At 47.9% G+C, this 23046-nt stretch overlaps 1 protein-coding gene across 1 annotated transcript; it reads right to left on the bottom strand.

The window, feature by feature from the left end:
• Positions 1–10920: 10920 nt before the first annotated feature.
• C4H1orf53 (chromosome 4 C1orf53 homolog) lies at positions 10921–22631 on the bottom strand. Its single transcript, XM_066625281.1, has 3 exons — positions 22314–22631; positions 18905–19006; positions 10921–12988 (listed from the first exon to the last, which is right to left on the bottom strand). Exons 1-3 carry the CDS (start codon positions 22557–22559, stop codon positions 12917–12919), a joined length of 420 nt encoding a protein of 139 aa, XP_066481378.1. The 5' UTR covers positions 22560–22631; the 3' UTR covers positions 10921–12916.
• Between the last annotated feature and the right edge of the window lie 415 nt (positions 22632–23046).

Below are 23046 nucleotides of genomic sequence, written 5' to 3'. Positions count from 1 at the left end.
AGGGGTGGCTTTGGGGGGGCCACCAGAACTGGTTCCTCCTTAATGAGCAATGAAGGGGATGGGTTTGAAATGGGGGGGGGGAGAGAAGAGAAGAGACGCGGTGATGTAACCAGGAGAGGGAGGCTGGTCCTTGTTGTTTCTAGCAAAGGATTCCTGTGTTAATTAAAATAAACAAGCTGATGGCTAAGTGGGGGGGGGAATTCTCTCTTTCTCCCCGCCTCTCTCTCACCATCTCCACCACACCTCCACATGAGGCGGAATTCTCACCTCTGACCTCTTACGGGTTCCTCGCCTTCCCCCCCTTCTTCACTACCCCCCCCCCAGTTTACAATCACGAAATAGTAGCCACCCAAACGCCCTCCGGCAAACCCAAGCCCGAAACAGGAGACCTGACCCCCTACCTGCCAAGATTAGCAGAGCCGCCGCGCCTTCTCCCTGGTTAGCGCCCCATGAAGGATCAGGTGAGGGACGAAGGGGGACCTGGTGGCGAAGGGGAGCGATGGAGGCGAGAGCATGACTGGAAGCGAGGGGGGGGTGAATGAAACTGACAAGCGCTTCTCCAATCGACGGATCCAAACGTGGGCTGGCGTGGAGCCTTCCTTCGATTTGCCAGGACGGAGATCTGGGGGGATTTATTGGCAGGAGAGTCTCAGCCGCGGATTCTTGCGCGCTCCTCTTCTCATCAGAGGGGTGTTTTTTTAAAAAAATGATATGGCTGTGGGATGTCTGGAGCTTTCCATTAAAGCGAAGCCTCTCTCTCTCTCTCTCTCTCTCTCTCTCTCTCTCTCTCTCGTCAGCTTGATCTGATGAGATCTGATCCACGGATGCGTGGAGGAGACCTTGCCTGGCCAACTACTAGGCAACTTGGAACTGCCACAGATTTATTCCTCTGGCGATTAAATAACACAACCAACCCACACCTGGGCTGATGCCCCACGCGAATCCCAGAGAAGTCCATTCAAAGGCAATCAGGAGCCCATCTGAGCTGGCTTCGTGGCTTCTTTAGAAGGACAGTAACGCCTCTGCCAGCTCGATCCGTGGAAGCCAAATCCTAGGGAACAAACACCAGGGTTGGGAGTTAATCTGTGAAAAGACCTGGGGACGCGTGTGTCGTCCCCCCTTCAGAGGCGTCCGCACAGCTGCAGACTTTTCCACTGCTGAGTTACACCGGCTGAAACCCCAAGCCTTTCTGCCTCACGTTGGAAAAACAAAGAATATCTCCTGCGCAAACCCCCATTGAAGCAAATGGGCTGTGGCGTTGCCAGGGATTCCTTTTAAGCAATTTCTGCCCAACGTTGCATATACGCAACAGGGACCAAATGTGTACGCTTGTGGGCCGGGCAAAAATGGGTTTTAAACCGAGCTGTTTCCTCAGCTGAACTTCGCTGGAGGGAGAGTGGATCCAAGCAGGTTTTTGCCTCCCTCCCACAACTGGTTATTTTGCTTTCACTCCGATTCTAAGAATCCTCTCCTATTGAAAGCTTCCCTTCTATTTGGCATCGAAATAAATGAGATTTCCACTTTCAGAGGGAAGACTTTAGTAGAGGGATGGAGCTGGAATGGGGGCCTTATTCCTAGAATCCTGGTTCTTGTATAATCCAGGCATCGAATCATTGATCAGTGTTGGGATGTGAAGGGGGGTTCCTTTTCTCACACGCTCTCCTCCCCTGTTCAATAGTCCACATTGCAGCACCAGCCCAAGAAAACTCTGCCTGGCCATCCCCGTTCTAGGCAGGAGATCGAACGATTCACTTGCTCAGACTGGAGCTCTCCAATGCCCATCACCTGGAGGCGATGGAGAGCCCAAGCCTAGCCATGTCTACTCAGATGTAAGCCCCGTTATAGTCAATGGGGCTTACTCTCAGGAAAGTGTGGATAGGATTGTGGCCTGAACCAGTTGTGGTGGCACTGAGTAGTGAACTCCCCCTCCTTGTGGGGGAACTTACTGAATAGGGAAGGGTCTTGTTCATTTTACCCTTTTGTTAAAAAAAAAAAAAAAAAAGTCAATTTCAAGGATGATATAAATAGTTCTGCGAATCAGAAGCACAATCACTTTTCAGGGTTTCGGTGCCCATTTTTCAGCAGGGGGCATTTTAAGGTCCCATTGGTGGGAGTGGAGGAGGGCGGTGCTCATGAACTTCGTTGTTTCTCGTGCCCACGGAAGGGAGGTCTTGCGGTGGCGACAAGGGGAATGGGATAGGGGCGATGGTGATCTCCCTGCGCTGGAGCTTTTTGTGATGCCAGCTAAGAAGCCTCTTGAAGGACGGGGTATACTTTCAAAGGCTTTATTTATTTTAGACAACCTTTCATCTCTCTCTCTCTCAGCAACAGAGCATGAAAACAAGAAGAAATGCTGCAACATTTGTGTGCCAGCGACTAGGGCAGTTCAGCAAGCCCCGATAAGTGTTGATCAGCTCCTGGATATGGGGGGCAAATGTGTGGTGAAGCAGAAAAAGAGTCGGACTGGTCCCTGAGTTCTGCGTTGCTGCCCCAGACAGGAAGCCTCTTCTTACCAATGAGCGTACGTCCCATATGGATTCACTCCGAAGTGAGGCTGCAATCCTATCCACACTTACCTGGGAGTAAACTCCATTGACTCTAATAGGACTTGCTTCTGAGTAGACACTCATGGAATTGGGCTGTAGCCCAATCCTATGCGTGTCTACTCAGAAGTAAGTCCCATTAGAGTCAATGGGGCTTACTCCCAGGTAAGTGTGGATAGGATTGCAGCCTGAGTCCTTTGAAGTTCAATGGAACTCACTCTCAAACAACGGGAAATAGAACTGACCTTTATACGACTACGTGGCGGTAAATCCCATTAAATTCAGTGCCACTTACTTCTGAGTAGACATGCTCAGGATTGCACCTGAAACAGCGCTCTACCCCGTGTAGCTGGTTCATTCGCGCCCAGTTCCATGGGTCAACGAGCTCCAGGGTCAACGAGCACACACTGGGTTGCAAGTAGTAGGACAGCCCGGGATTTGGCTTTCCCAAGATCACGTCACGCACGAGAAAGGCTACACTTGAGACCGAATGAGGTGGTAGAATTCCGGGCTGTACCACTTCCCACTTCAAGTGGGGGGGGGGGAATCGCATTTTGGAGTGCTCCCCTCCGTCCACCAAAGCCACCACGTAGAAAAGCAGACAATTAGGGCTCTCCTCAGGGTACTGCTCCATGCAGAACACTTGCTATGATGGGGGGCATCGAAAGACAGCCTGTATGGGCACCACCCCGAATTTACCACCTCAGGTTGCAATCCTAGCCACACGTACCTGGGAGTAAACCTCATTGACTATAATGGGACTTACTTCTGAGTACGTATGCATAAGGTTGGACTGTGAGGCTACAATCTTATTCACACTTACTTCTGAGTAGGCATGCATAGGATTGGGCTGCGAGGCTACAGTCCTATCCACACTTACCTGGGAATAAGCCCTATTGACTATACTGGAACTTACTTCTGAGTAGGCATGCATAGGGTTGGGCTGTAGCTCCACCACTTCATCATCCTCCAAGGCTCAGACAGAAGTCACGTACACAAGCCTAGAGTTGGCTGCCAGAGAACCTGCCTTCCCCTTTGGGTGGCCACTGGTCGTCCCTGCTTCTCTCCTCCCGCCAGGGATTGCAAGAGTTTTCTGGAGACCCTAAAACTCTCGGTGGCTGACGATGAGAGAGGCACCAGCGCCGCGGAGCTGGTTTTGGGAACCGGGGAGGAGAGGCAGGGCGATTCCCACCGGACGCGTTCGCCCCTCGTTAATTTCCTTGTTAATTTCCCTCCTCGGCCCACTGGCAAAACGCAGGGACAGCCAGCCCGTCGACGCCGCGGAGGAGCTCGCCTCGCAGTCGCTGCGACTGTTCACCTGGAAGGAAAGTGGGCGAGCAGGTGGGAGAGGGCAGTGGGCGCCGCGTATCGAACCAAGGGCTGCCTGGCTTCCCAGCTCCGCGGGGGAAGGCAGTGGAAGGAGGAAAGACCGTCTCTGTTCTTCCCGAGAGTCAGCTGAAGGTCGAGGCAGCTACTCTCAGGCTGGACTCCAGGACTTAATCCAGGACTTCAGTACTCTCAGGACTTACACCAGGAACTAAACGCTGCTGTAAGTTCAAGGCTCCAGAGGCAGCTTCTGAGGATCCAGGGCCATTTACTTCCAAGTAAACCTGCATAGGATTGGGCTGCAACTGTAGGCAAGCTTGCCTGGAATTAAGGCAGCAATCCTAGCCACACTTACCTGGGAGTAAGCGCCATTGACTATAATAGGACTTACTTCTAAGTAGACATGCATAGGCTTGGTGTCTAAGAAGTAAGTCCCATTGTTTTCAATGGGGCTTACTCTCAGGAAAGTGCGCAGCCTAAAAGCCCAATCCCATGCCTGTCTACTCAGAGGTAAATCGCATTATAGTCAACGAGGCTTACTCCAGAGAAGTGTGGATAGGATTGGAACCTAAGTCCCATTGCCTCGGAGGCGGTTCCACGACTGCCAAGTTGATGCAGCCTCACTAAGATGAAATCAGTGCCCTTGTGACATTTCCTTATGAGTAAACCTGCTGAGGGTTGACGTGCACGCAATCCACAAATATTCCAAATAAAGAGGATTGTGTTTGGGTTTTGTTTACGGTCGATAGCCTCGAGGGAGAGCGGGGGTAGCTGCAAAGGCTTTATTGTATTCAATCCTGAGAGCCAGCCCAAATAAAGGACATTTAAGTCCTTAAGTACAGCAGAAAAGTGAACCCTATGCAATTTCCTGATGAAATCCAAGGGAGTTTAAAGAGTTCGATGTGGGATAAATCCTACTTTCGGTTAGTTCTAGTTATCCCAATGGACAGGTAAGAAACTAAGGTGACACGTCTGCCTCTCAGACCTCACAGAAACACCTTTTCTTGCAATTTAGGTAATTACAAGTACCACTGCGTGCACCTGACCCTTTACAAAGCGACAGCAAATGCATTCACACGTGCATGCCAGTCATTCGATGCTTGCAGTGTGCAGCTATAACCTGCGTGAACAAACCACCCAGGAGCCTTGCAATGTGTGAATGGCAGCCCAATCCTATTCACACTTTCCTGGGAGTAAGCCCCATTGAATCTAATGGGATTTACCTCTGAGTACACATGCATAGAATTGGGCTGTCAATCCCTTTCAGCATCCTACCAACCAGCAAATAGAGCAGGGCTGCCCTCAGACGCGGGTGGGGTGAAAGTTAGAATGAAAGTCATCTGTTGCCACCCCTACACTTGCAACTGAATGTCCTGGGAATAAGCCCTATTGAACTCGGCTGGGCTTAACACTAAGTAAACATGTCTAGGTTTGAGCTCTAATATTCCCCCCCCCCCGAAAAGGTGTTTAGGACCGCAGTCTAGACACACTTAACCCTTTTTTGCCCGGCCCACAGGTGTACACGTTTGATCCCTGTTGTGTATATGCAACGTTGGGCAGAAAGGACTTAAGCAGATGTCCTTATAAGTGCGTTGCCTGATGGAGCTGACAAGGAGCCCAATCCTATCCACACTTTCGTGGGAGCAAGACCCATTGACCATAAAGGGATTTACTTCTGAGTAGACATGCATAGGATTGGGCTGAAGGACGTCTCCCCTGCCCTCCCCCCAAAAGGGACCTTGGGCGGAATCATCTCTGTGTGTGTGTGTGTGTTTACCGTTTGTGGGATGGGTACTATAACCCCTGCGGGTGTGGAGAGGATAAGCCAGACAAATGTCTAGAGACAGGAAAACGACACCAGACAGATTGGCCCCCGGAGGGGCTGTAATAATCCTCCCCCAAGGGAATCGCTTTTAAGACGCCCGGGACATCAACCGCGGCGGAAAGACGAGGAGCCCCTGCTTAAGTTTCCCATTGAGAGCCAGGAGGCTTAAAAGGGCTTAACTTGGTCTGGATCAGGCCCTGAGTTAATAAGGTTAAGCGCTACAAGGGTCCCCTTTCGAGATACATCCCTCAGTCTGAGATAGATAGATTAGATGGCCTAGGAGAGAGGGGTAAAGGGGGTAATTTGTACCCGATCCCAGGGTCAGAAAGGGGGCCCAGAAAGTTCCTGTGACCTGACATTTTCCTATCTCACCTGAACTCACTGCCAGCGCATAATGCTGGGGTACAACCATGTGCATACAGTATTAACTGCAGCTGCAAGCCTTACACACCAGGCCCAGGAAGCATCCTTGACCCTACTTAACACAGTGTCAGATCTGGGAGGAAACTGGCCTGCTACAGTAGCTCTTTGGCTTGCGGATCCCATAACCGTGAAGGAGTGTATAGAAGCTCAGGGACCCAGCTGTGGGGCTACAGCTGCTGCAGAAGTTCATTTTGGTCCATTCTAGTGTGAGCCTGATGATGCTAATACGATGATGCTAATTTTCTGCGACCCATTTTCTTTATTTCAAAAATTTTAGAGAGACTTAAGAGTGTGTTTGGTTTTCCATATTACTTTATCTAGCTGCTAATGCCGCATGGTCGGGTAGACCTGGACGCTGCATCAAGAAGCCTTGTAGACCTGAGCTCCAAATACTATTGTGGCTGTCAGCACCCTCCCCCGCCCTATTTTGCCCCCCCCTTCTGCTTGCCCCCATTGCCCCAGAAGAAACTTTGTACCCCTTGCTAAAATTCCTCTCATAGGCCCTGGCTGGCTGGCTGGCTGGCTGGTGTTCCCGGGTGCGGCATGGGGGAGGGTGCCTTCCCCTGCTGTTGGGATGGGGCCGGAAAGCACCACTGATGTTGAGCGGGGCCACAATCGTAAATACAGCAAGGCTTGAAATCCTAGCCATACTTACCTGGGAGTGAGCTCCATTGACTAGAGTGGGGCTCACTTCTGAGTAGAAGTGCCTAAGCTTGGGCTCTAGCGAGGGCTCAGCCCCACTGAGCGCAGTGGGACTGACTTCCCAATAGAACACCAGGCTGGAGCTCCCCTGCAAGTGGATCTGAAACGGTGCTCTTTCCTTTAGCCGATTGTGACTGCAATCCTATGCACACTTACCTGGGAGTAAGTTCCATTGACTACAACGGGACTTATTTCTGAGTAGGCATCCAGTAAGACTTACAGCCCAATCCTATCCACACTTTCCTGGGCGTAAGTCCCACTGACTGTACTGTGACTTACTTCTGAGTAGACATGCCTAGGATCGGGCTCTTAAGCGGCAGCCGGGTCCTACTCCCCGAACACTCAGCTCCAACACTTTTTCCTCCTCGGAAGTAAGTGCCCTGCCTTCAGGGGCTCTTACTCCCAAGGAGTGTTTCTTAAAGCTGCAGTAGGGGAAGACAGAGGTCCAGCTGCCCGGTTGTGAAGCTCCCAACCTCATCACGGTCCGCGTGTTTACTCGGAAGTAAGCCCTTCTCAGCTCAGCGGGGCTGTTTTCCAATAAGTGCCTCCCTCCGCTAAACGCGCTCTGAGCAGCGCTGCACGCGAGAGAGACGTCCACTTTCCACTTGGGTGGGAGCTGCAGGCACCGGCTGGAGCAGGACCTTGGGGAGAGCGGCTCCTCCAGAAGCTATGGGGCTCTGTGGGGAGCAGAAGCGATTCCTTGGCACCCCCCTCCTGTCTTCCTCCAGCCCCCCCCCCCCCCATTAAGCTCTTCAGATTTTCAGCTGGCTTCGAAGCAGCGACCTCCTCGCTTCTGAGTTTCTCGTCCCTGGAGGGATTCAGTGGAGATCTGAGCCTTAAACAGAGATAAAAGCCTGGGAAAAGTTCCAGAGCAGACATTTTTCAACCTTTTCCAACTCAGGGCACACTGACAAGGCACTAGAAGGGTCAAGGCACCCCAGCAGGTTTTGGACAATCGACAAGGCACACCATGCTGGGGGGGGGCTCAACCCCCCCATTGGCCCTACTAATGAATGACCTTGCCCAAATTCCTGTGGCACACCTGTGAACCACTCGAGGCATACCAATGTGCCAAGGCACAGTGGTGAAAACGGCTGATGCCAGCCCTCAGGGTGTGGTCCACCTCAGGAAACGAGCTGATGCTCAAATGATCATCTGAGCAGCTGGAGGGGGCAAGTTTGTTTCAGTCCAAGTGGGTCTTTTTCCATCTCCTGAAGATCAAGATGCATGGATGCCAAGCACTTACAGGGAGAGCCATCCCCCTACTTGGGAGGAAGCCCCTTGGGACTTGCTGCACTGTGGGACTGCAATTTCAATTCTGCAACTGAGTGTGCAGGTAGATTCAGGTGGGGGGGGGCTTACTCACAAGCAGGTCTACTGTTGCCTCCAAGCAGAACCAATTCCAGAAGGGGCTCCCATGCCCGTGCCTTCCCCCTGCCATTCTTGGAGGTCAAGGGCAACAACCTTACAGGCTGTGACCCAGAACCAATTTCAAAGTAGCCCTCTCTTCAGGTAAACAGGGCCCTTCAGTGTGATGCCTTGAGCCGTAACCCATTTTTGCCCAGCCCACAGGTGTACACATTTGCTCCCTGTTATGTATATGCAACACTGGGCAGAAATTTAAGCAGGGGAGCAGAGTGTCCCAGTGACATGGGCAGCTCTTGCTTCTGAGTTGATGAGTGCTTGGAACTGAGATGTTTCCAGTTGACTTGGAGCTGGCGCCAGTGACCATCTGCACAGGTGGAGAACCGACATCCGAGTTCTGAACCTGGTACAGATTTTGGTCAGATTCATAGCCCAGATGACCTGTGCATTTTTCATTCAGCTGGCAGGGAGGTTGCATTCCAAACCATGTTTAAGCAAAGGAAGACCAGCTGAGACCAACAGTCTTAGGCAAGCTTGCTTCAATCTGCTGTTGCAGGAGACTGTCCTAAAAAGGGTTAAGCCATAGCCCAGTGTCCTTTGCACTTTTACCTGTCCACCTTGGATGACCTATGTGGGGCGTAGCCCCAGACCCTATATAACTCCCTTCCTCTCCAAGCTCTTCCTCGCCACAACTGAGCAGACAAGATGGCATGCAGCAGGGAACTGCTGGCGCCACCATCTTGGCCACATGGCACGCAGGACAAGGCAGCTGTAGGGCCTTGTTATCTTTTAAGTTAGTGTACCTCTGATTCCCAAATCAGATGCTGTAACCGTACTACTAAGGAACTGTGAGTAAATGAATCTGCTCTTGAAACTTCAACCAGCCAATGTTGTTTGTGTTTCTTGATTAGCAGTCAGCCAGGTGTGGCAGGCTCCCTGGGTTGATTCCCAGCAAAGGGGGGTTCTGCTGCTGAAGCGACTCTGCTCCCCCCCTTAAGGAGGAAACCAGGTTTAAGAAATTCCTCCAATAGCTGGCAGGTAGGTTGCATTCCAAACCATGTTTAAGCAAAGGAAGCCCAGCTGAGACCAACAGTCTTAGGCAAGCTTGTTTCAATCTGCTGCCTTCAACTACAATGCTCTGCATGTATACTTGGGAGTAACTAACATTGGATTCAAGGAGATACTGCAGGGAAAAGATGCTCCAAATTTGGTTGTAACTGCTACATTTTATGTAAGCCACATTGGCCACCTAGCACTGAGAAGGCAGATTCTAAATCCAGACCACCAGTGGATCAGGCTACAAGTGGGATTTTGGTGACTGAAGACAAGCAAAGACAGTACCTACAACTCAGTCAAATGCTGGCCCCAACAGGACTAGCACACATCCCAACCAAAAATTTGTGGAAGTAGGAATAAGACTTCATCTCCCTCCCCCACACCATCAATGGAACTTAGACACCTGCCCAAGCAAAGGACCATCTGCCTGCTCTTGGGATCACGGGGATCTGCCTCTTCTGTGCCAATCAAATGCCAACCAGTTTAACTCCAAAGCCTCTTTGTGGAGGAGCTGTTTGTCATGTAAGCCAGGGGTGGGCAACCTTTCAGCTGTAGGGATCCTGGACCTTTAACAACTGCATAGAAGAGGGAATTTCAGCAGATGACAAGCTGCACCTGCTGAAATTCCCTCTTCAATACAATTGTTAAAGGTCCAGGATCCTTACAGTTGAAAGTCTGCCCATCCGTGATGTAAGCAGTCCTTCCCCTCTAGACCCTACCATAGTTACCATCCATCAAGTATAACAATTGAGAAAGATAATTGTCACCCACTCCAATTGGATGTAGTAGGCAAGCATCATTATTCTGTGGCAGGAAAAGTTGGATTTGTCTACTAGTTAATAAAAGAAGGGGGGCTGGCAAGTCCTTCTACAACCTGTCAGATCCTTTAAGTGCTACCTTAGTACTCTGGTATTCCCTGATGCATTTTATGTGTATAGAATTTTCTAATTTTGTGTCAATCTCCTCCCCCAGTATTTACAAACTTGGACACCCAAACCAACTGATGGTGCAATCTTATGTACACTTAAAAGTCCTGTTCCACTGCATTGACCTTACTTCCAGCTAAGCATGCACAGGTGTGCAACTTGCCTCACCTCTATGTGTACATAATCAAGAGGTAGCATTCTGCGGTTGTAAAATTGATGGTATCACTTCAGACTGTAGTGAGGGAATTATTCTTTTGCATCTATTCAGTTTCAGAACACTTCTATGTGACTTTCTCCTCCAGCAACTTAAGCATTCCAGGCATTCTGCTGCTCACAGTGTAATAACACAGCAGTGAGTGGGCTCAGGGGTGCTCAAACCCTGGCACGGGGGCCACTTGTGGCCCTCGGGGGCTCACAATCTGGCCTGCGGGGAGCCCCCAGTCTCCAATGAGCCTCTGGCCCTCCGGAGACTTGCTGGAGCCCATGCTGGCCCGATACAACTACTCTCAGCATGAGGATGACTGTTCAACCTCTTACCCGAGCTGTGGGATGAGAGCTCCCTCCAGTACTTGCTGTTTCATGTCTATGATGCAGCAGTGGCAGTGAAGGAAGGGCCGGCCTTGCTTTGCGCAAGGCCTTTTATAGGCCTTGAGCTATTGCAAGACCTTCATTCAATCTCTATCTCTAATATATTCATTTATGTAAATTTATTCAAATTTGAAATGTAAATTAGTTATTTCCCCCCCCCCCCGGCCCCTGACACTGTGTCAGAGAGATGATGTGGCCCTCCTGCCAAAACGTTTGGACACCTCTGGCTTAGAGCATAAGACAAGCCTTGTCGGAGCAGACCAAAGGCTCACAAAATGCCCACATGGAACCCTAGCATGGAAATTGCCTTCTTCACTGCTGCCAAACACTTAGATGATTTTTTTAAAAAATAGAGATATCTTCCTTGCCCCAAGGTTTCATTCCTGGTTCCTCACAGACAGCTCAGCACCTATCCGCATATATGTGAAGTTGGTGTTTTTTTTTCCATTTTGGCCACCCACTGTACATCACTTTCCCCATTTCCACTGAACTGCACTTGCCATTTCATTACATAGACAGCAATCTTACACACACTTTTCTGCAATTGAGCTCCACCCAACACCTCCATCTAACACAATGGGACTTACTTCTGAGTAATCATAGGATTTCAGCCTTAGTCACTCAGTTTGCAGAGGTCCATAGATTTAAAATATTGGCATCTTGCATTTCTCTTTTAAACAAAAGACCCCACTACCAATCAAAGTCTTAAGCTCCCACTTGAAGGCCAATAGAGAGGGTTCAATTCTAAGCTCCACAGGGTGGGACTTCCATAACTGTGATGCTGCTATGGAAAAGGCCCTTCCTTTTGTTGCCACCAGATGAGCCTCAGAAACCAGGGACATCTGTAGGAGGACCTCCACAATTTATCTCAGGGGACTGGCCATCTCATATGGAAGAAGGCTGTCCTTAAGATACCTTGGCTCTAAGCTGTAAAGGGCTTTAAAGGTCAAAACCAGCACTTTGAATGGTGCTTGCAAACAAATTGGCAGCTATTTCAGATAGAGGAAAAGTAGTCCAATCAAGCCGCCTCACCCCCATAACTACAATGGCCTACCACATTCTGCACTAATTGCAGTTTCTGAACAGTTTTCAATGGCAGCTCCATGTGTAGAGAATATTACAGTAATCAAGTTTCAGTGCCTTGAGTATGTGGGCCATTGTGATCAGTTCTGAATGCTTCAAGTATGGTTGCACACAGCACATCAGCCGAATCTGGGCAAAGGCACCATTGGCTATTGCCACCACTTGAGCATCCTGGAGCAGTGATGATTCCACAAATACTTCCAAGCTGCAGACCTACAGCAATGACTGGTGTCCCAAAGTGTTCCAAAGCCACAGCAATGTGCAGGAGTTCCCCAACATCACTATCTCCTGGGACCTCCGGGACTGAGAGGAGAAGAACCACTGCAAAACAATGCCTTTTGAGCACTTGCCAATCAGCTTTTTTTTTTTTTTTGGGGGGGGGGTAATCCTGAATAGTTTGCCATTCCATAAACCTGGCTGCTGTGTTGTTTATCCCTAACTCCAAATCATTTATGAACAAATCAAAAGCAGTGATCCAAAGACAGATCCTTGAGGGGGACCCTACTTTATACATCCTTGCATTGTGAAAATTGCCCATTCCTGTTCTTTAACAGGTTCCCAGAAAACATGCAGAGAATTGGGCTGCAAATATATTAAGGATGGACATGTCAAATCCAATGGCTATGATACGACTCTGTTGGGAACAATTCTGTTTGGAATAATTCTTTCAACCTTATTCACAATCTCAAAACCTGCTCCATTACGGTAACTCAACACAATACACACTGACGTATTTCCCAAAGTCTTTTGCTTCCTGGAACTGTAATATAAAGTAATCTCCCACATTGCTGGTTTTTACTTTAACCTGATATCAGAGCAATCATCTCTCCACAGCCAATAGCTTATGATGCAAGAGGAAAGGCATAGCCTTGTCAATGGCTCATATTCACTGGCATGCACATGGATTTTTTTTGCACGTTACAACTAGAACATATTCAGGATACAGACCCGAAGAGGGCAAAAGAAAGCTGATATGCAAAATGTGGACTCGGTAGGGGGTAGAAGAGGAGGTGGTGGAAGTGATGGTTGATCTTTTTTCTTTTCCTGACTTCATGGTATGATGCAAAAGGCTTCGATCATCAAGTATAGAAAAAGGAATTGAACTGCTTCTTTTTGGACTGATCTGTAACGTTTCTTTGACCATATGGACACTGGAGAGGAAAAGAGAGAGATGAAATAAGTCATTCTTGACTAGGCCGCAACATTGCCCATGGTTAAAGGAAGAATAGTTAATGATGTCCTATAAATCACTGGTGCCCTCAGGACTTTAAAAGAGGGGGAACTTTAAACCATGCAACCCCCTTCTCCTTGCCCTCTCCCTAAGCAAATGTTCCTAATTATTGTCCAGGAGACCACTTGCAAAGTATGTTCCTGCTTACGACAGGATTTGAAGCCATTTCTCCTCCATGTGCATGAGGCAATCTAATACGACTGACTCCCCAAAGGGAACATCCTTCCTTGTAAACCTGTACAGGATGGTGTAGATTTTCTGGAGGTATAGACTTTTCTAGTTACAAACTGCTGAATAAAAGTGAAATCTTTGGGCAGACTCACTCTATGCTTGTTTACCTGAGAAGTTCCACTATGTTTAGTGTGGTCTGCTCCTAGGTAAGTATGCATAGGATTGGGTGCCTCTGACTCATACCTCGCAGCAGTGAGGAGAGAGACATGTCTGCAAGAAGGATGGGTAACTCTCCTTCCTCAGTATAAGGCACAGACATTCTAAGCATTAGCCATATGACTAAACAGGACGTACATAGAAGCTATCTGTAAAGAGTCACTGAGGCCAAATAAGTTATACATTTATTCTCCCCAGAAGTGCTGACACACTGAACCATTGTTAGTGATGCTGTTAAGGAGGATTTGGATTTAAACACATTCCGTATGTTTTAATAATCCATTAAGCAGAGCCCTGCACAAATATGTTTGCTATTTTTTTAAAATACAGACTTTGTAAAAGCTTCTTTTAAAAATTGTGTAATATTGAGACATTGATCAAGCCATCGTCATCAATTTGTGATCATGCCGAGGAAGCTGGGCATTTCTGCAGGTGCCAGGTGTATACTGTTGCTAGGGTTGCGTCATTTAGTGTCATGCAGAGCAATCCTAGGCATGTCTACTTAGAAGTAACTCCTAGAAAAGTGTACAAAGCCTTAGGGCTCAATCCTATCCAACTTTTGAGCTAAGGTGTAGCCACAATGCAGCCCCGTGATAAGGGAACAAATGTTCCCATACCTTGAGAAGGCCCCAGTGACTGCCCCTCCACCATAGGGTGCCGTACACATCCCACTGACACAACAGCACCAGCACTGGAAAACTGGATAGGATTGGGCCCCAAGTCACATTACACCAATTAATTAAGTCTGCTATCCTACATGTCCTTTCCTGGGAGTAAGCCCCCCTACACCCAATGGGACTCAACCAAGTAGAAACGCTTAGGATTGCTGTAAAAAGTCTTTTGACGGATTAAAAAGGCTTCTCCATTAAATGTGAGGAAAGATTCTTTTGTTCTGTTTAGTTACTTACTAAAGAGCACAGGGGGTCAGCATAATCTCAGAACACATTCCCAGGTAGAGAATTATACTCAAAGGAAGCTTCTGCCCTTGGTCTGTTTACATTGTAAGTTTTATAGAGACAGAATTATGAATGCAAAAACTTTTTAGGACCACTGTGGGCCAGGTGGGTATATCTGTTTGGGATTATGGGCTAGATCAAGGGTGCCCAAAGTTTTTGGCAGGAGGGCCACATCAGCTCTCTGACACTGTGTCAGGGGCCAGGGAAAAAAGAATTAATTTACATTAAAAATTTGAATAAATTTACATAAGTTTACATAAATGAATATATTAAAGATGAACTTATATGAATGAATGAAGGTCTTGCAATAGCTCACCTGATCTTGTCCAATCTCAGAAGCTAAGCAGGGTCAGGCCTGGTTAGTACTTGGATGGGAGACCACCTGGGAATACCGGGTGCTGTAGGCTTATACCATAGTCTTTCGAGACTGAAGGTTGCCAACCATAAAAGGCCTTGCACAAAGCAAGGCTGGCCTTTCCTTTGCTGCTGCTACTGCATCACAGATGTGAAACAGCAAGCAGTGGAGGGAGCCCTCATCCCACAGCTTACCTGCGAGGTCAAACAGTCATCCTCACACTGAGACCAGTTGTGTTGGGCCAGTTCGGGCTCCAACAAATCTCCAAAGGGCCAGAAGCTCATTGGAGACTGGGGGCTCCCAGAGGGTTGCACTGAGAGGCCTTAAGGGCCGCAAGTGGCCCCTGGGCTGGGGTTTTGGCACCCCTTGGCTAGATTATTTCAGGTGGCAGGCAGGGTCTGCCCTGTTGCCTATTAAACACTTTTAAAGTGATAGCCAAAAGTTTAAAAACCAATGCTTGTGGTGGAAAATGCTTCCTATATTATTAAATACCTATCTTAACTCACTCTGAGATCAACAGTGTATCCGCAAAGAAAGAAGGGTTCCACTAAATCCAAGAGAGTGCCCGCATGGCTAACCAGCCAAGTTAGAGAGGCTGTGAAGGGCAAGGAAGCTTCCTTCCGTAAATGGAAGTCTTGCCCTAATGAAGAGAATAAAAAGGAACATAAACTGTGGCAAAAGAAATGTAAGAAGGTGATAGGGGAGGCCAAGCGAGACTATGAGGAACGCATGGCCAGCAACATTAAGGGGAATAATAAAAGCTTCTTCAAATATGTTAGAAGCAGGAAACCCGCCAGAGAAGCGGTTGGCCCTCTGGATGGTGAGGGAGGGAAAGGGGAGATAAAAGGAGACTTAGAGATGGCAGAGAAATTAAATGAGTTCTTTGCATCTGTCTTCACGGCAGAAGACCTCGGGCAGATACCGCTGCCCGAACGGCCCCTCCTGACCGAGGAGTTAAGTCAGATAGAGGTTAAAAGAGAAGATGTTTCAGACCTCATTGATAAATTAAAGATCAATAAGTCACCGGGCCCTGATGGCATACACCCAAGGGTTATTAAGGAATTGAAGAATGAAGTTGCAGATCTCTTGACTAAGGTATGCAACTTGTCCCTCAAAACGGCCACGGTACCAGAAGATTGGAGGATAGCAAATGTCACGCCTATTTTTAAAAAGGGAAAGAGGGGGGACCCGGGAAACTATAGGCTGGTCAGCCTAACATCTATACCGGGTAAGATGGTGGAATGCCTCATCAAAGATAGGATCTCAAAACACATAGACGAACAGGCCTTGCTGAGGGAGAGTCAGCATGGCTTCTGTAAGGGTAAGTCTTGCCTCACGAACCTTATAGAATTCTTTGAAAAGGTCAACAGGCATGTGGATGCGGGAGAACCCGTGGACATTATATATCTGGACTTTCAGAAGGCGTTTGACACGGTCCCTCACCAAAGGCTACTGAAAAAACTCCACAGTCAGGGAATTAGAGGACAGGTCCTCTCGTGGATTGAGAACTGGTTGGAGGCCAGGAAGCAGAGAGTGGGTGTCAATGGGCAATTTTCACAATGGAGAGAGGTGAAAAGCGGTGTGCCCCAAGGATCTGTCCTGGGACCGGTGCTTTTCAACCTCTTCATAAATGACCTGGAGACAGGGTTGAGCAGTGAAGTGGCTAAGTTTGCAGATGACACCAAACTTTTCCGAGTGGTAAAGACCAGAAGTGATTGTGAGGAGCTCCAGAAGGATCTCTCCAGACTGGCAGAATGGGCAGCAAAATGGCAGATGCGCTTCAATGTCGGTAAGTGTAAAGTCATGCACATTGGGGCAAAAAATCAAAACTTTAGATATAGGCTGATGGGTTCTGAGCTGTCTGTGACAGATCAGGAGAGAGATCTTGGGGTGGTGGCGGACAGGTCGATGAAAGTGTCGACCCAATGTGCGGCGGCAGTGAAGAAGGCCAATTCTATGCTTGGGATCATTAGGAAGGGTATTGAGAACAAAACGGTTAGTATTATAATGCCGTTGTACAAATCTATGGTAAGGCCACACCTGGAGTATTGTGTCCAGTTCTGGTCGCCGCATCTCAAAAAAGACATAGTGGAAATGGAAAAGGTGCAAAAGAGAGCAACTAAGATGATTACGGGGCTGGGGCACCTTCCTTATGAGGAAAGGCTACGGCGTTTGGGCCTCTTCAGCCTAGAAAAGAGACGCTTGAGGGGGGACATGATTGAGACATACAAAATTATGCAGGGGATGGACAGAGTGGATAGGGAGATGCTCTTTACACTCTCACATAATACCAGAACCAGGGGACATCCACTAAAATTGAGTGTTGGGCGGGTTAGGACAGACAAAAGAAAATATTTCTTTACTCAGCGCGTGGTCGGTCTGTGGAACTCCTTGCCACAGGATGTGGTGCTGGCGTCTAGCCTAGACGCCTTTAAAAGGGGATTGGACGAGTTTCTGGAGGAAAAATCCATTATGGGGTACAAGCCATGATGTGTATGCGCAACCTCCTGATTTTAGGAATGGGTTAAGTCAGAATGCCAGATGTAGGGGAGAGCACCAGGATGAGGTCTCTTGTTATCTGGTGTGCTCCCTGGGGCATTTGGTGGGCCGCTGTGAGATACAGGAAGCTGGACTAGATGGGCCTATGGCCTGATCCAGTGGGGCTGTTCTTATGTTCTTATGTTCTTAACAGGATTTTCCCCAAGTAACAGTTATATCTGAGTAATATCCAGAAACCACCTCTCTTATAAATTATTGCAATTCCCTATTGACAAGCTCTGCACAGTAACTATACTGAAATCACTGAGATTTCCTTGCTAATTGCTGTGTTCAGGTTTGTGGGCTTTTTTTTTTTTAAATAAAGCTGGAAGATGGAACAGAAGCTATTCAGCAAAGGGGTAAGGAAAGTTATTAGACTAACAATCTTCATACTAGGGAAGAAGGATAAGATCCCCACCTCCAAAGTTGCAATAATATACACACATGCTTTAGAAAGAGTCCCACTGAGCTTGGTGGGACTTACTTCTAAGTAAACATGCATAGGCAAATGTAAAAGTTATCTGGAAAGTTTGTGTGAAGACAAAAGCACAGCCTGGTACATTTTTCTATAGGGGGAACACACATATAGTCAAATTAGAAAGCAAAAGAGTCCTGATGACATACACAGTTTTTAAAAGCAGTTTTTAAAAAAATTTCATATCATCAGATGAATGGATTCTGCCCAACAGAAAGTGAAAGTGTTTTCCGGAGCTTCATTTGGCAACATTTTTGTTCTGTATCTAGCTTCAGCTGCAAGATGAGCTCAGTTACAAAAAGGTGGAACTCAGCACCCAAAACATTCTTCAGAAGACATAAATATTGCACAGATTTCAGTGGAACCCAACATCCAAAACATCTTGGAACCAATATCAATTGAAATCAAAGGGACATACTTTGATTTCAAGTAACAACTTGCTCCTAAACAGGATTTACTCTCAAGCCATATGTATGTGATCAAGCTTTGTGTATTACATTTGTCAATGTAATAATTAACTCTTTGCAGATACATACTTGTGACCCTCCTGCATTTACTTGGAAGTAAAGTTTCATTGATTTGTATAGGACTTAATCAAAGTAAATGCACAGAGGATCACAGCATTAACCAGCAGTCCAGTTTGCAGTCCTTTTAAGCTCCCTTCAAGGTCACTTCCTTCACTTCCTACACATTCTTAAAGGAAAGTATATTTCTTTGCAATCCACATGGTTGCCTTTCAAACAAAAGGGTTTGGTACATTAAATCAAGTTTAACTGGACTGCATGATTCAATTCAGGCACTTTGATTCCTTTTAGTTGTGCATCAGATTTTCAATCACATTAGCTGTGTCTTGCAACCCCCAGATTCAGAAGCACTACAGAGTTCAGTGGGACTTACTTCCCCAAGGATGTGCGCATAAGATTATAGTCTCAACATGTTTGTGGCTCAAGCCACATGTCATAGTCTGATCCAGGACCCAGTTTAAGGTGAAATGTTTGGATTTTAGCTTTCCAACATAAATCCAATTTAAAGTCAACTTAAATCCAAATACTTTTGACAGAACTAATTTGGTGATTGAGTGGCTTATTCATGAAAGCTACTAGATGATGGAGTTTTCATACTCACATGTCTGCAGGATGAGCCACAGCAGTTTCCTCTTTGCAAATGGGCAATTCTGGTAAACACTAGATAGCCAGTGACTGGATCCACATAGTTATGTTTTCCAGCCTTTTAAAGAGAGAAAAAGAAAATCTTTCAAATTCAACATAGTACATCTTTGCTTCTGCAGTTTCAACAATGAATTTGACACGTACCTTATTATTTGTTTGCTCTGCTGCAATTTCTGCTTAACAAACATGAACTGAACACCAATTGTTGTTAGGACCTTGGGGGAGGAGCCAAGCAAGTAAAGAGAAGAGTGGGGTATCACCAAGGGTGTAATGAGTTAAATGCTGACCCACCTCAACTATCAACTTCTAGTCATTCAGTCTTTGTGATTTATTTACAAGGCTGGCCCCCATACTACAAGCAACCCAAGAGGTTGTTTGAGGTGTCAGAATTTTACATGCAATATGAAGGGTGGCAGGAGCAGAAGTCAGAGCAAATGGCATCCATTCTAGACCACTGTTTCCCAAACTTTTTAGCACTATTAGGATCCAATTTTTAAAATAAAACTATTGGGACCCACCTAGATTTACCAGACTTGCACAAGAAAGTAATAATAACCATTAAAAAAGCCTCAAACATTTATATCTCTCTATATTTACACATGCTTGCAAACTGAAGGAGCTGAACTCTTTGCAGGGAAATTAGCGGCTACAGCATCTGATTTTCAGGGCTTGAGGCAAATAGTTATCTATCTTTCCATCACCCTTTGACAACCCACCAAAAATCAGGTCGCTACCTACCAGTGGGTTCCAACCTACAGTTTGGGAACCACTGAGAATCTAGATAAGTGATTTTCAACCTTTTTCATCCCATGGCATACGGAGAAGATGCTAAATTTGTCAAAGCACACTATCAGGTTTTTGACAATCTGCAAGGCACACCATGCTGCCAGTGGGGGGCTCACATCCCCCATTGGCCCTACTAATAAGTGACCTTCTCCCAAATTCCTGTGGCACACCTGTAAATCACTCATGGCACACCAATGTGCCATGGCACAGTAGTTGAAAATGGCTGTTCTAGATTGAGACTCCCAGAAACTCAGAGAGGAGAATGCTATAGCTGATGTCAGAAAAAGGGGGAAGAAAAAGGTGAGCTCTAGGATAAAATGCTGCAGTACACATGTGAATGGCTGGAACACTCCGCTTCTGCTTTGAAACTGGTGCATGCTTGTATGAAATGGCTGCGAAGGGCACACATCCAAGGATGAAATCAATCAGATCAAGTTCAACTAGATTAAGGGTCAAGAGCCCACACCCAGCAGAGAACCCACACAAACCCTCAGACAGTGCTTAGTGTGCCTTCAGAGAGCAGGTGGGTGACACTGTGGAAATCCAGGCCACAGTAACATGGCACTGGCATAGTATTTACCCCGTTTGCAGCCTGCTCTGATTACACAGGCAAACACACATTTTGCTTCCTTAAATGTTACACCAATTCCTGGGTATATTTGGGGTGCTGATTCCAAAAATGGCATCTTTTTTTCCCTACCACGTATAGTTTTGGAGACACGGCACAGCCTCTTTAGTGAATAGTTCAAGCAGCTTCCTCATGAGGAAGCCTACACCATGGCTTCCCCATGAGGAAGCTGCTTGAACCATTCACTAATGAGGCTATACTATATCTCCAAAACTAGACATGATAGGGCAAAACGGATGCCAGTTTTGGAACTGGCACCCCAAATTCACTAATGAGGCTAATGAGGCTATACTATATCTCCAAAACTAGACATGATAGGGCAAAATGGATGCCATTTTTGGAACTGGCACCCCAAATTCATATCAAACCACCATAAAGTTTGGGAAAAACTTTTCTGACCCTCAATTTTGTAGGCCTGCAACACCCAGCGAGATCCTGCCCTAGCTAAACAAATGCAATCTGCCATACATCCTATGCAATGAGAGTTGTCGTTTGAGCTCTGGCTAACAGGAAAGCTTATGTTTCACTTTGAGACTACACAGGGTACAATCCTAACCCCTTATGTCAGTGCTTTCCAGCCATGGCGTAGCAGTACCAATGGGACATGTGCTGCATCCTGCAGTTGGGTGTCACTCATGGGGGCCTCCTCAAAGAAAAGGAATGTTTGTTCCCTTACCTCAGAGCTGCATTACCCTTATGCATTACCCTTGTGCTGGAAAGACATTATGGAAATTACCCAGACATTGCTGGAAATTACCCTTACATCTGTACTGGAAAGCACTGACATAAGGGTTTAGGATTGCACCCGCAGATGTGCAATGTCACATGACCACCAACCACCTGTAAGGGCTAGAAAGACCCAACACGACAATGACAACATTTTAAAATCATTTTAATGCTTGGGTTCCAAGTTGAATGGGGATCCCAAAGAGTTTTCCTAACTCTGCTGAGGGGATCTGACAGCTCTCTTCAACCAGTGCGCTGTGGCTGTATTGGAATCTGGAAGAACTGGCGAGGAGGTAGATGTGATGTCAGCAGTGGCCCTTTTAAGGGTAAGGCCTGGGCATCCAGCAGAGTGTGCTGCACAGCTGCAGCCACTGGAAGGCAATAGGGCCCTCAGGGATCTAAGGAGCACCTGAGGCAGAAAGGGTTTGTGGCTTTTGAAGGAGTGCAGGTTGGAGAGGAGACTGACTTGGCTTACTGAATTTGGAATCTGACTAGACTTTGGACTTGGATACCCTGATGGATTTGACTGATCTACCTGGAACCTGATCTTGGACTGTAACTTGGCTTATTGGCTCTGGACTCTGATTTGGCAACTCTAATTGATTGGACTGGTTTACTTGGCATCTGTGAACTAGAACTGGACTCTGACTTTTGCTTACTGCACTGGTGAGTTGCACAAGGGGGACTGATCCTCCTTAAGCGGGCAGGAGGCCCAGTGGATTGGGATTTGGCAGAACAGTGGCACACTGGTGTGCCAGTTGTAGTCCGCAGGTGTGCCATGAGAGTTTGGGGGTGGGTCATTTGTTAGTGGGGCTATTGGGGGAGTGTGAGCCTCCCCCCCCCACCACAGTGGTGCGCCTTGTCAATTGTCAAAGTCAGTGGTTTGCCTTACAATGTTAGCACCCTGCCAGTGTGCCGTGAGATGAGCAAGGCTGACAATCACTGGGTCGTGATGACAATTTCCTTGGGCAGTGGGGTGGACTGGCCACTGTCTTGACCAAGATGTTGCCACTCACAAGCCTCCCTGCCTTCACAGCTGCCCCCTGCAGCAGGATGCCAAGCTCAGGTGAAGAAAAGCCTGCTCCGTTCACAGCTCAGAAGCCTGCCGCGTTAAGAAAAAGCAGCGATTGGGCTCTTCAACTGGAGCGGTGCAACAGCCCGGAGCTGAAACACTGTTGCACCCAATCGCAGCCGCCCTGGGAAAGCCAGAGGCCAACCCACTCACTGCGCATGCCTCCTCGTGGAGCTCCACGATCTTCTTCTCCTCCGCGGTGAAGCCTGCGCATGTGCGCTCTGCAGCGGAGCACGGCCAGCTGGGTTGGCTTGCAGGCGGGCTGGCCTCGCAGTGGGACGTGTGGCTGCCGCCTCCTTGCCCTTCCTGCGTGGCGCCGCGGCTCAGAGGTCTGCTGAGGCGCTGGGGCTCCCGGCTGCAGAGCCGTTTGCAGCAGCGCGCAAGAGGTCCGGCTGCCATGCACGCAGCGGGGGGAGAGGCTCCCACCTTGGGACCCTGGCCTCGCCTGCCCTGGGCTCTTCCCTCAGTCTGAGCACCACCCACTCTCTCCGGGCTGGAGGCGGAAGAGTTGAGTCATAGCTAATCAGCGTGCGGCTTTTTACTCTCCTCTCACAGACGCCTTAAAGGGTTGAATCAAGAACGTAAGGAAGAGCTCCTGAGCACGTGCAGAGTGCAATTCCCCTTATCAAGGAGCACTACAGAGAACTCACCCAACAGAGGCAGGGAGACAGACTTCCCCATCAGAAGATTTTGCCTCCAAACAGTCCAGCCTCAGTATCTCTTGGCCCTACAAAGGCTACAAAGCCACACTTTCTTAGGAGTAAGCCCCATGGACTATACTGGGACTTACTTCTGAGTAGACATGCATAGGATTGGGCTCAAAATGAGCACTGAAGGTATTTGCATTTTCTCCACCCATTATTAGCAGGGTGTTTTTGGAGGTGGG

This window comes from Tiliqua scincoides, chromosome 4, assembly GCF_035046505.1.
Source record: "Tiliqua scincoides isolate rTilSci1 chromosome 4, rTilSci1.hap2, whole genome shotgun sequence".
Lineage (NCBI taxonomy): Eukaryota > Metazoa > Chordata > Lepidosauria > Squamata > Scincidae > Tiliqua > Tiliqua scincoides.
The sequence above is the reverse complement of the archived record's forward strand: the minus strand, read 5'-3'. Positions and strand labels throughout refer to the sequence as shown.